Source organism: Callithrix jacchus, chromosome 2, assembly GCF_049354715.1.
Source record: "Callithrix jacchus isolate 240 chromosome 2, calJac240_pri, whole genome shotgun sequence".
Taxonomy (NCBI): Eukaryota; Metazoa; Chordata; class Mammalia; order Primates; family Cebidae; genus Callithrix; species Callithrix jacchus.
This window is the reverse complement of record NC_133503.1, coordinates 63,161,051-63,174,082: the sequence shown is the minus strand read 5'-3', so window position 1 is coordinate 63,174,082 and position 13,032 is coordinate 63,161,051. Positions and strand designations below refer to the sequence as shown.

General features: G+C 34.4%; 1 protein-coding gene across 4 annotated transcripts in view; it reads right to left on the bottom strand.

Moving 5' to 3' along the window:
* RANBP17 (RAN binding protein 17) overlaps positions 1-13,032 on the bottom strand; it is a 438,613-nt gene that overhangs the window by 378,730 nt on the left and 46,851 nt on the right. For 3 of the 4 annotated variants that reach the window (XM_002744545.7, XM_078365784.1, XM_017969677.5), the window contains 4 exons: positions 8,527-8,631; positions 7,159-7,324; positions 3,964-4,037; positions 1,793-1,912 (listed from right to left, as the gene is read on the bottom strand). In XM_002744545.7, coding sequence (XP_002744591.2) covers positions 1,793-1,912; positions 3,964-4,037; positions 7,159-7,324; positions 8,527-8,631 — 465 coding nt within the window. The remainder of the gene's footprint in view (positions 1-1,792; positions 1,913-3,963; positions 4,038-7,158; positions 7,325-8,526; positions 8,632-13,032) is intronic. The other variant, XM_008990995.5, reaches the window with a different exon arrangement.

Sequence of the window (13,032 nt, the reverse complement as noted above, 5' to 3'; positions counted from 1 at the left end):
TGAAAAATACTTAGGATTAAAAGTAAGAATAAGTACTTGAAACGCTAGGAAAGAACAATTCTCACCAAACTTAAATGGTGTCTATGAACACACAAATAACAGAACTTTTCTTAATTAAACAAATATTTATTGAGTATCTACAGAACTGTACCCTGAAGCAACTCCATGTCTCTAGACAGTCATTCAAACAAATTACTGCAATGTAAGGAATAAAGGTGAACAAATAACAAAAGTTTAGCAAAAAAACAAAATTTACACAAGTAAATTTTGGAGGAGGATAGATTAAAAGGAAAGAACAAAAAAGGTCTGCCCAGTTGTCTGCAAGCTCCTTGAAAACAGTTTTAGTATGCACTGTAGCTGGCATGAAACAGAATTTAAAAAGTATCTTTGTAAAACTGAAAGTCTCTAAGCAATTTCATTCATAGGAGCTCCATGAAATATATAGAAAATGGTATCTATTAAGGACAAATAAAAAAAAAATTTGTAGTCATATCTTTAAAACATGTTTGTAATTCTAAAATAATCTAATGCTCATACCAACTTTTACAGCCATGAAACATCAACATGAAGATGTTGGGAAATCATTTAAAAGAAATTATCAGCCATTAGCATATTATCTTCCACCTACTGGTTGATGATATTGAGTTAAACAACTTAAAAATTTTTAAGTACATTGGTAAAATCCTCTTTATCAGCATAACAGGAAATTTCACAGCTATACTAACATTGAAAAAATAAAATAAATGCAAAACCCATAAAATACTTCTGAGAATAACTTGCAAAAACTGCTTCTTGTAGAACAAACATTCTTACTGAACAAAGATATTATATGTCACCCCCCCAAAATTTATTAATAACCAAGAAAATTAGATAAGTCTCCTTAAATTATTTAACCTTTAAAGGTCTGTATTTTACAACTATTTTAAATAAAAAACAAAACAAAATATTTTATCTAAGTACCCAAAATCATTCATTAATAGCAGCTTTGCAATTCTCTGAAATGAATATTGGCATTGAAGCTCTCAAGTTAATGCAGAAAAGATTTTAAAATCTACAAACTCTTACTTGTCCACAAGAGGGCAAGAAAACATTATTTCATAATTTAAGGCCAGTTGCTCCAATATTAACATTCAGATTTCTATTAAGTCTTCTAGTTCAGAAGGTGGACAAACTAAATTAATCACTTTAGTAGTTTAAGAAGTGCAAGCAAAGAAATGTAATACAATAGTAAAAGACAGAAGCATAATAATATAATTTCTAATCATATTTGCTTAAAGGAAAAAGTAAGAAACACAGAAGTCAGCCATGGAAACAACTATTTTTTAAAACTACCCATTTCTACTACAACTGAGATCTAAGGGCTGGGCGCAGTGTGGCTCAGGTCTATAATCCCAGCACTTTGGGAAGCTGAGGCAGTTGGATCACTTAAGGTCAGGAGTTCAAGACCAGCCAGGCCAAAATGGCGACACCCGGTCTCTACTAAAAATACAAAAATTAGCAGGGGTGGTGGCGCACACCTTAATCCCAGCTACTCAAGAGGCTGAGGCAGAATCACTCGAACCAGGGAGGCAGAGGTTGCAGTGAGCCAAGATTGCACCACTGAACTCCAGCCTGGGCAACAGAGCAAGACTCCACCTCAAAAAAAAGAAAAGGACAGAGAGAGATCTAAGGAAGATAAATATGATAGTAAATATTTTCTTCCAGAATCATAATAAATTCATGAGTTTATTATGTGCCTTTAGCAGAAAAACTGTATCTCTATATGCTAAATATTAAATTACTTCATAAATACCTGAGGGTTTTCAAGTATCCTTTTTACTCCCTTAATTAAATTACCAAGGTACTTGGCACGTTCAGGACTGTTAAATAGGGACCTTCTTGTCGAAGCAAACTGAACTAAACATGAAAGTGCCTAAAAAATACCAAAAAAATTTCATTTCAATTTTCAAAGTAACTGTGGCCACACATAAGGAATACTAGTCTTTACATATAAAATGAATTTAATTTTAATGCAGTATAAATATAATGCCTTATAATGCAATATAAAAAGCATTATAGGACATAAAAATAATGAAAACTAGGTATCATCAACCATTCTCACCACCCACAATTCTTCCTTCTCCCCATCATTAAAATTCCTATTCGTATGTATTCACCTCTAATGTTTTTTTATTAATAATATCTGCCAGTTTAGGGCCTGGACATGCTATGCATATAACAGGCTCTCAATTGTTTATGATGCCCAGTTCCAATTTCTAATGAATAAAGTTTTTTACCAAAAAAAAAAAATATATGGTTTTGTGGTACAATATGTTTGGGAAATAGTGCACATTATGTGCTGTGGTATCCTGCGGGAAGGGGTGGGGGGAATCCGTAATTTAATCCAGCATGTTCCAAATTTAGTTGGTCAAGGAATATTTTACACCATCATTAGCATCTTAAAAAGTCTGAAAATGGTGCTGGAACAGGTAGGTACTTCATGGTGAGAAACGAGACAAAAATCAAATAATGCCCTTTAGATGTGCTCCTACATCACAGCCCCTACCATTAGAACCTAAAATCCAAATTAAAAATAAAAACTCTTAGAAAACTCAGAAGTACAAGCATGGGAACCACTACTGTATTAAAAACACCTGGGATTTGGGGGCAAAAAAGACCTGTGTTTGAATCTCAATGCCAATATTTTCTATGTTGCCCTGGAGAAAGTCATTTAGTCAATCTGGGTCTGTTTTCTGTATTCCTGCATTTATACAGTGAGGATTTTATTATTTACCTTTCAGGGCCACTTTGAGGATTACGTGAGATAAGTATCATATAGTAAGTAGGACATATCCGACAATGTTTGTTACTATCTCTCAAAGTAATTGTTTTCTACTTTATTATTTAAGCACTGGTACCTTTTTTGTCTTATTCTAAAATATGATTACATGAAATCATGGGTTTTAAACAACTAAAAGCAAAACTATTGTGACTGAAAGACAGGCTGTGGCCCCAACCAGAAACATGAGGTAACCTGAGAAACCCAGTATAAAAAGCACTACCCTAAACTCTAGATTTGAGACATATGTTTTTTTTACAGAGGATATTTTTGTGAATGCATTCCTCCCTTTTAGGCCATAAGATATCTAAACAAACCACTGATATATACTTTAAATCGGGAATATCTTTTTTCAGAAAAATGGCAATATTAGAACTCCCCACCTTTACTTCTGTAAGTTTAAACATTAAACTTAGAATTTTGAAATAACCTATGATACTAAATATTTTCTTCCAGAATCATAAATTCATGATGAGTTTATTATGTGCCATTAGCAGAAAAACTGTATCTCTATATGCTAAATATTAAATTACTTCATAAATACCTGAGGGTTTTAGACTCTGCTCTATGGAGGTTAGAGTTTCAAAGTTCTATATAACTGTAGAGTATCAAGAACATCTTGAGCACGCAATAGAATTTACACTGATTCAAAGAATAAATAAATAACTGGCTTGATGCACAAAATTCAAGTGAGTAGATTCTCTTTGTTTCTTATTCAGAGAACTGGAGGGGGCAGCCTGTCAAATCTAAGACATGGAGCCAGGCAAGGTTGAGCAAGAGTTAGAGAAGGGTAGTAGAAGGGAAAGTCCTCACGTGGTGGTGGACTTAGGCCCTGTGGGAACTGAATAGGAAAAAAATACATATTTAGAGACTGGTACGTTGTCCTGGCTCTGGGCAAGAGCTAAATCAACAATTACTAGTTCTAGGCTCACCCATGAAATAAAATGTAATGTTGACAAAATAAACAAAATTTGACATATAGTTTAAGCAGTATACATCTCAGAAAACATACGAAATTGTCATGAAAAGTAAACACAATCGAATATATAAACAGAATGTTTGAAGTAAATATATACCACCCCTTACTTAAATTACATAAAATTCACAGGTACTTTTTAATGAAGTAATGAATGACTTTTACTTACTAACTGAGACAGTAGCGGTGGAAGTGAATGATACAAATTGAAGAAAAGATCCAATGTTTCTGGTTCCAGAAAAACTAGGAAAAAAAAATTATTTTCTAACGCCATTACTTTCAATTCAGTGATCTTAAAAAAGTAAGACAATATCATACAAACTGAGAAATCCAAGACCTCTACAAGTGGCCACTCCTTCCAGTTAGGCCTATTTTTAATTCCTAGCCTACTGTCCTTTGAAAGATGAAATAATACAGAGAGAAATTAATTAGCTAGGCTATTCCTCATCTCTATGGAGCACACAGTTTGAACTGGGAGAATCTCCTTACTATTTTCATTTGTATTAATGTAATATAAACACTGAGAATTCAAACAGTATCAAAAAGTAAACAGTACTAAAAAGCTTATTTTAAAAAAACTGTACCCTATCCCATTCCAACTGCTTTTCAACTCGTTTGTTTGGGACAGATTCTTATTCTGTTGCCAGGTTGGAGTATGGTGGCAAGATCCTGGCTCACTGCAACCTCCGCCTCCTGGGTTCAAGTGATTCTCCTGCCGCAGCTTCCCAAGTAGCTGGGACTACAGGCACACACCACCACACCCAGCTAATTTTTGTATTTTTTAGTAGAGACAGGGTTTCACCATGTTGGCCAGGATGGTCTCGATCTCTTGACCTTGTGATCTACCCACCTCAGCCTCCTAAAGTGCTGGGATTACAGGCGTGAACCACTGCATCCGGCCCAACTCTTTTAGCTATAATTACGTTCATGCTTCCAAATAATAGCCTATACTACTACTCCTTCATTTGATTGTTTTACTTTAGACATCAACTGCATTCCTATTACAGTGTGTAAGGCTTTAGCTGTCTAATCACCAATGCCACATCCCTATCATGCCTACCACTCTCTCTACAATCAATCTTCTCAAAACATCCACTATTATCACAATTTGTGATTAAATCAATTCTGTATGTTTACATTTATTATGACTATGTAAATAATATTAACAACAGAGGTATAATTACATCACATTTCTAATGCTCCCTGGACTTAGTCATAGCATCTTTTCTGTGCTTAGTTATGTATCGCTCACTAATTCTTTCCAAATATCTCACAGATTGGCACCAATGTTCTCCATGACAAGTTCCAATCCATCAATAGCATCAAATAACCCATCATTTGGATTCACCCACCCCTACCTCCCAGAGCCTTCAAATTGAACTGGTTTCTTCTTAACTTTGTTATACAAGTGTAGCCTTTTTATGTCTGTCCACTGTCATCTTGTATTGAAGTACCATTTCCCAAATTCTATTATCTTCCACTTTCTTAGCTTGCACATCAAGTAACTTCCTGAGAGCAAGTACATAAGGGATAAATTTTGGAAAGGCTCACATATCTGAAAATGTCTTTATTCTATCTTAGACTTGATAAATTTGGTCTAGTTTGAAAACAATTTTCCCTCAGAAGTCTGAAGATATTACTCTATTGTCTTCTAGCTTTCAGTGCTGCTAGAAGGGGCCAAGAAGGTATTGAGAAGTCCAATACCTTCTTGGCCCCAATCCTTTGTAGGAGAAGATTTAGTTTTATTCTTTCTGGTAGTTTTTAGAATTTTTTTTCTTTATCCTTCCTATTCTAAAATGTCATGATTATAAAGCTTAGTGTACATCTTTTTTCATTCATTATGCTGGAAACTTAGTGGGATCTACCCTTTAGTGCTGAGAGCATTCTGGAGTACTATCTGTTTGCAAATTTCCTTCTTTCTGCATCCTCTCCTAGAACTTCTAACCGTCACACCTTCTTAATTTCATCTTCTAGTTTTCTTATTTTTTTTTCCCTCTTATCAAACATCTCTTTGCTTTTTTGTTCTATATTCTAGGAGACTGTGTTAACTTTGTCTTCCAACTTTTCTACTGGATGTTTTATTTTGGCAACTGTCCTGTAAATCTGGAACATTCTCTGAACTTTCCTTTTTAAAACAATATCCTGTTCTTGCTTCAGGGATGCATTATCTCTCTGAGCACATTCATTATATCTTTCTGAAGTTTATTTCTACTCTTCACCTTGTCTCTGTTGCTATTAACTACCCTCCATTTACAATTAAACTTTTTAAGATAATTGTAGATTCATACGCAGTTGCCAAAAAAAAAAAAATACAGAAAGACCCCATGAACTCTTTACCCATTATACTACAATGGTAATTTCTTGCAAAACTACAGTATAATATCTCAACTAGGAAACTCATATTGATACAATCCACAATCGTATTCAGATTTCCCAGTTTCACATGTTCTTGTGTGTGGAGAAATATGTGTTTAGTCTGTGAAATTTTTGGTTCATGTTTCCATCACCGCAGTGAAGATACAGAACACAAAGTCTCCTTTTGTTGTTGAAGTCTCTGATCTCCATGTTAGAAGTTTTCAGAAAATTAATGCTTCTCCTCTATTAAATCTGGTATCCATGAATATGAGGCCTCTCCAATTTTATTTCTTGAGGAAAAAAGCTCTGGTCTTGGAAAGTAAAGAAGTAGTACAGGTAGAGAAAAGGGAGGAAAAGGAAGTCACCTAGCTGCACAGGTGGCAGAGAAGATCCTGGAGAGTTTAACTGTTCAGCGTACAGACTTTATCAAGCCCCATCAGCCCCAATTCCCACTTCTGACTTCAGAGGTACCTTAGATGCCACCATTTTTCTGGGACATGAGAGAACAAATTAGCTTCCTTTTTCTTGGTATCCCTTTCTAGAAGCAAGTTGCAACTCTGCTCTTCTAGGCCACTTACTCTAATTCATTCTCTTTACAACAGTGAAAAATATGTTGACATCTCTTGCTAACTCTTCATGCTAAACTTTTTTTTTCTCATGACGACCCTTCACACTCAACTTTTTTCTTATTTGACCTCCAAGTGGGATCCTGTCCCACTCTGTTTATCTTAAAGTTTCAGAGTGCTTGATTTTCTTCCCAAACCTGCTTTCCATTTAACTCTAGTGCTGTCCTTGTTTTTTCTTTTTTCCAAAATCAAAATATGGAAGTTACTATAATATGAATTGGAGAAAAAATTTCAATATCAGCCATCAGTAGCTACTTTGGGTTACAAATCCATTTGAACTCTTTTTTATTTCCTAGCAAAAGGTAACTATATATAGGGAAACTATATTGCCTAATACTGTGCCTTTTATGTTGATGACCCTTCATACCAAACTTTTTTCTTACTTGTTCTCCAAGTTGTTGGAATCTGCACTGTGCAAAGATCATCTGCAGATTCATCTGCTGAACTGCCAATGAAGTCAAAGTTAAGGCAGTTAAGGACCAGTTTCAAGACCTGCATTACCAGATTTTGCTGACATTGATCCTGAAGATTTAAAGGTTTGGCCAACACCTGAAAAAAGTACAAAATCAAATATAATACTGTGAAATACATCAATAAATTTACACTTCATGAATTAAAATAATTTTGCAATGTCAAATGAAAACTAGTAACAGTTTACAAAGTCATACTATTCCATATATGGGAAAGTAATGTTACTTTCTTCAATAAAAACTGGGTTAACTTCATGCATAAAAGAACCACATTCAGCTAATAAAGGCAATCAAAACTGTTTGAATGTTGGATAACACACACAAAGCTTCCGAAGAACAGTCCTATTTCCAAAATAATGCCCATTCTCACAAAAACCGAAAACAATTATACCTTTTAGAGATATATTATGAAATATTTATGGAGGAAATTATATGAAATTTGGGATTCTGCTTGAAGAATAATATAAAAAGAAGTGGGTGAGTAGGACTAGAGAGAAAACAAGACTAGCCATGAGTTGCTACTGTTTAACTGGCTGATAGGTTAACTGGTTATACTACTCTATCTACTTTTGTGTATGTTAAATTTTTCCATGCTAAAAGAAAAAATTTAAGATAATAGAATGCCTTTGGGTCTGACCTAGTGTGGCAGTTGTCATGTAACTATACCAAAGAATTGAAATAACTGGAAAGTAGTGCTTACTGGAGCATACTTTTGGGAAATGCTATATTACACCAATTATCAAGCTTGAACAGCATGATGGAGTCCCTATATTATACAAGAGAATACAATATAATTATGAATCATGCTATCACTAATGTTCAATAGGGCACTAAGTAGCTAATGGGGAAGTATTATTTCCCAAAGAAATTGTTAAAGTCAACGATCTTGGCTAAATTATGAATAAATTTTGATAGTTGATAAATCAGGAAAGTATTATCATTTCATGTTTCATCTGCATGCTATCAAAATATAAGCAGGAAGATAAAGAAACTAATACTCAATTAGCTTCTTTAATTAAAGTATCTATGCTAGAAAGGCAATGAAACTACTATCTAAAGACGAGTTACTAGATTCCCTTTGGATTTCACCTTACCACATGTCTAGTGAGTAAAAGTGAATTTTTTGGAACTGCTTACAGATTTATGCAAATTTACTCTACTTAAGTCTGTCCACAATAACTCCTTAAAAGGCAAAATTGGGAGGGGGGGGAATCCAACTGAAATTCTTTTGAAACTTTTAAAATTTCCCAAATATTCTAACTAGGAAGTTGAATAACTTACCTCTTTTAAAAGAGAGCATGCTAGCACTAAAATGTCTTTGAGAGAAGTGTCACAAAATGAGGTAGCTATTTTCCTGTGTTTTGCTGAAGGTCTGGAATAATCAATCTAAAAAGATAAAGATGAAATTAGTTTAACCAGACCTATAAAAAATCAAAGCAAAGTTTACTAAAAAAAAAAAAGTAATGGAAATTAATGAGTAGAATCCAAGTTTCTAGACTGTTTTAATTTAATGCTCATCCTACAACCCATACTGATCCCAACATTAAAAGCCAAAGTTGATCAGTTTCAGAAGCAGTATAAACAACACAGATTATAAAATAAAAATAGATACTAAGACTCCCAAACCATGTACCATATTTCACACCATGCAGTAACAACCTCCCTGTTCCTCAGATTCCACCTGTAAAATGAGGAATCTCCAAGATAATCTCCAAATTCTAACTCTGTCTGTGAATGAGCAAACTGAATTAGCCACAGAAAAATTCTTCTAGTTGAAAGTGGTATTTCTATAACTACCATATATGTCATTGGTTCATGTATCTTTGATACTATGAAAAGAAACCAAGGCAGGAATTATAAATAATCAGAAATCTGATTTATTACATAAGCAATAGCATGTTCCCTCTAAATATTTTATTAGCTAATGACAAATCGTTTTTAAGAGTAAACTAAGACTAAGAGCTTACACCTCTAACCTAAAATGTAGTATATTCAAAATTATACTATTAATACCATCAATATTTCCATTTATCAATAGGAAACAGGCAAACATAGCTGAAGTCTGATACTCATACTAACATTAACACTACGGTCTACAGTTGGTACAGCATTACTATTTATTCTTATTGCTATCTGGAAGAAGAAAATAAACCATTTTCCTTGCTAATGTTTATAGATTTGAAAGAAGCAATGGGCTCAAAATTGATTATGTGATACCTCCTAAGCTCAAACATATAATTTACACTATAATCAATTGCCACATTCACTTATGAAACATGAATCATAACAAAAGGTCAAATGATTACACAAAGTAGTTATGAAATCTATACCCAATGTGCAAGATTTAAATTAGCACTTTCAGTGTTCCTTTTTTTTTTCCAACTTTCATGTTAGCTTGAGGGGGTACATGTGAAGGTTTGTTGCCTGGATATATTGCATGATGCTGAGGTTTGGGGTATGAATGATCCTGTCACTCAAAAGTTACTTTTTCAATGCCTGTCACCTTCTCTCTCTCTCCTATCTAGTGGTCCCTAGTTTCTACTGTTGCCATCTTTATGTCCACAGTTATCTAATGTTTAGCTCCCACTGGCAAGTAATAACATGTAGTTTTTGGTTTTCCGTTCCTGCATTAATTTGCTTAGGATAATGGCCTCAGCTGCATCCATGTTGCTTCAAAGGACATCATTTCATTATTTTTTATGGCTGCACAATATTCTATGGTATACGGGTATTTTCTTTATCCAATCCACCATCAATCGGCACTAAGGTTGATTCCATGCCTTTGATGTTCTGAATAGTGCTGCAATGAACATGTAAGTGCATGTTTCTTTTTGATTGATTTGGGTTTTAGGGGATATATACTCAGTAATAGGATTGCTGGGTTTAATAGCAGTTCTGTTTTAAGTTCTTTGAGAAATCTCCAAACTATTTTCCACAGTGGCTGAACTAATTTACATTCCCAGCAACAGTATATAAGAGTTCCCTTTTCTCCACAGCCTTGCCAGCATCTGTGGTTTTCTGGCTTTTTAGTAACAGCCATTCTGACTGGTGTGAGATGGTATTTCATTGTGGTTTTGCTTTGCATTTCTATGATGATTCGTGATATGGAACAACACTTCTTCATGTCTGTTGCCTTCTTTTGACAAGTGTCTGTTCATGTCTTTTGCCTGCCTCTCTTGATTAATTTAAATCAAACCTCAAAGTCTGTCTCTCCTACAATGCTTCCCTCAATATATAAAAATATTTTTTCCTTAATACAAATTAAAAGCAAACAGCATTATCATTGCTATTTATAAAGTACTCTTCATGTATTATTTCATGTATTCCTTAAAACTAATCTGTGAGATATGCTTTATCTTTTTAAAGCACATGAATTTTGAAATAAAGGATGATTTTTACAAGATGAGAAATTCAAGTTACGGGCACACTATCTTAGACTAACTTCTCACTCTCATCCATATTATAGAAAGACCCTTCAGGGGTACTGAGCACTTCCTACACTAATTCAGTCCTGTGCTAGTTAATGTAATCTTATTAAGATCCATGTAAACAGTTGTCATTTTCATTTTACAGGTAACAATATGTAAGTTTTAAAGAAGCTAAGAAGTTTGTAAAAGGTAACAATAGAGCTAAAATACAACTTCATGTCTTATCCCAGAGTTATAATCAAGGACTGAATGCTTATTTTCCTCAGGTTACTAATTTACATATCCAATCTTTTGAGAAGGATTGCACATCCATTTTCTACTGCATATATATGCCTCTACCATGGACACACAGGATATTTTACTTCTTAATTACTAGATAGTGAATATATTCCAGGAACAGAAAATCTAGCTTCTAAAACAGCAGGATAACTTACATAATCCCTCTGACTTTCAGGAAAACTCAAGTGTAGATCTTTTTCTTAAAAGACATATCCTATTATAGATACTACATGAATTTAACTGGCTCACATCTGATAACTAGAATATTTAACTATCCTCATGCATTACAGCTCTCCCTACTTCCTGGTTCAGAAATGCTTAATACATGATAATTATAATTGTAAATGTCACAAAATATGGCTGAATGAAATGTTTCCACAGAAGCCATATATATTTTTCACCATATAAAGCCAAAATCACACTTCAGATTTTAAAGCTTTTCTTAAAAGGTACTTGGTTCAATGCAAGAAAAGCTTGGACTATCTTGTGGGAGAAGGTAAGAAAGCATTCAAAAGAATGGTGAGGAAACGTCAAATGGACACGAAAAACAGCTTGAAAAAGGTCCTATTGGCCAAAGCTTGGAAAAATCTGAGCAACAAAACAAATAATATTAGCAATAAATTATACTGTTAAATAAAATGAAACCAGGAATCCATATTAATATAAATTAACAAATAAGTTGAAAGTCTGGTAAGGAACAAGATATTTTCAGAGTCTTAAGTACCTCTTCACAAAATATGTATTAAATACGACAGGAAAAGGAGTAAGTCTACAACTGGGGAGCCTGGAGGAGTCCATCTTCATTAAGAGATCAAAGTGAACATCATCAGTAATGTGACAAATCATGTGCTTCCTGACAGAAGGCAATGAGATGGCCACAGTATCATTTCTGTGATATTCCTGACAAATTCACATGAGCTGAATCTAGTAATGAGGAAATATCACACAATCTCAAATTGAGGGACATCTTTTACAAAACAACTGGCCTGTAATCTTCATAAATGTCAAGGATGGCTGAACGCAGTGGCTCACGCCTATAATATCCCAGCACTTTGGGAGGCCAAGGCAGGTGGATCACAGGGTCAGGAGACAGAGACCATCCTGGCCAACATGGTGAAACCCTGCCTCTACTAAAAATACAAAAGTTAGCTGGGCATGGTGGCACGTACCTATAGTCCCAGCTACTCAGGCTGAGGCAGGAGAATTGCTTGAACCCAGGAGGCAGAGGCTGCAGTGAGCTGAGATCGCGCCACCGTACTCCAGTCTGGGCAACAGAGCAAGACTCTGTCTCAAAACAAAAAAAAATGTCAAGGGCATGAAAGTGAAAAAGATCGAGAAATTTTTCCAGATCAAAGAAGACTAACAAAACATAGGAACTAAATGTGATACATAATCCTAAACCGGTTCTTTTGCTAGAAAGAACATTTTGAGGATAACTGGTGAAACTTGAATGGGGTATAAGGATTAGATAGTGGGAATAATTCCAGTGTTCATTTTCTGATTTAAAGGTTGTATTGAGGTTATGTAGAAGAATATTCTTTTGTGTCGAAAATACACTCAAGTCCCTGGTCGAAGAGAGTCATGTTGGCAACTTAGTATCAAATAGTTGAGAAAAAACTTCTCTGTACTATACTTACAACTTTTCTGTAAGTTTGCTAATTAAAAAAAAAAAGTTACCCTGTTGGTCTCTAAACTACACATTTATTAGAACTTCACATTAACTAGCCTTATTTCAGTGATAATCTAAACACAGCAAACTCTCACTTCCAGGGCAGACTATTTTTCTATTACGCTGAAAAGCAGGAAATGAATCAAATTGCTAATTTTAAAATTAGCAAAAAGTTATATAATGAAGACGATAGGTACATGAGGTTATCATACTATTCACTTTTATGAAAATATTTAAATATACTTTTTTTAGAAAAAAGCTACAGTTCTTTTGACATATTTAGAGTTCAGTAAGATTATACCTTTCATAATATCTCTGCTGAGACAGTACTAGTTATAGATACCCATGTACGCACAAACACAAAGCACATACTCTGGGGCAGAGAAGTCAGGACGGTGATGGCCATGATAA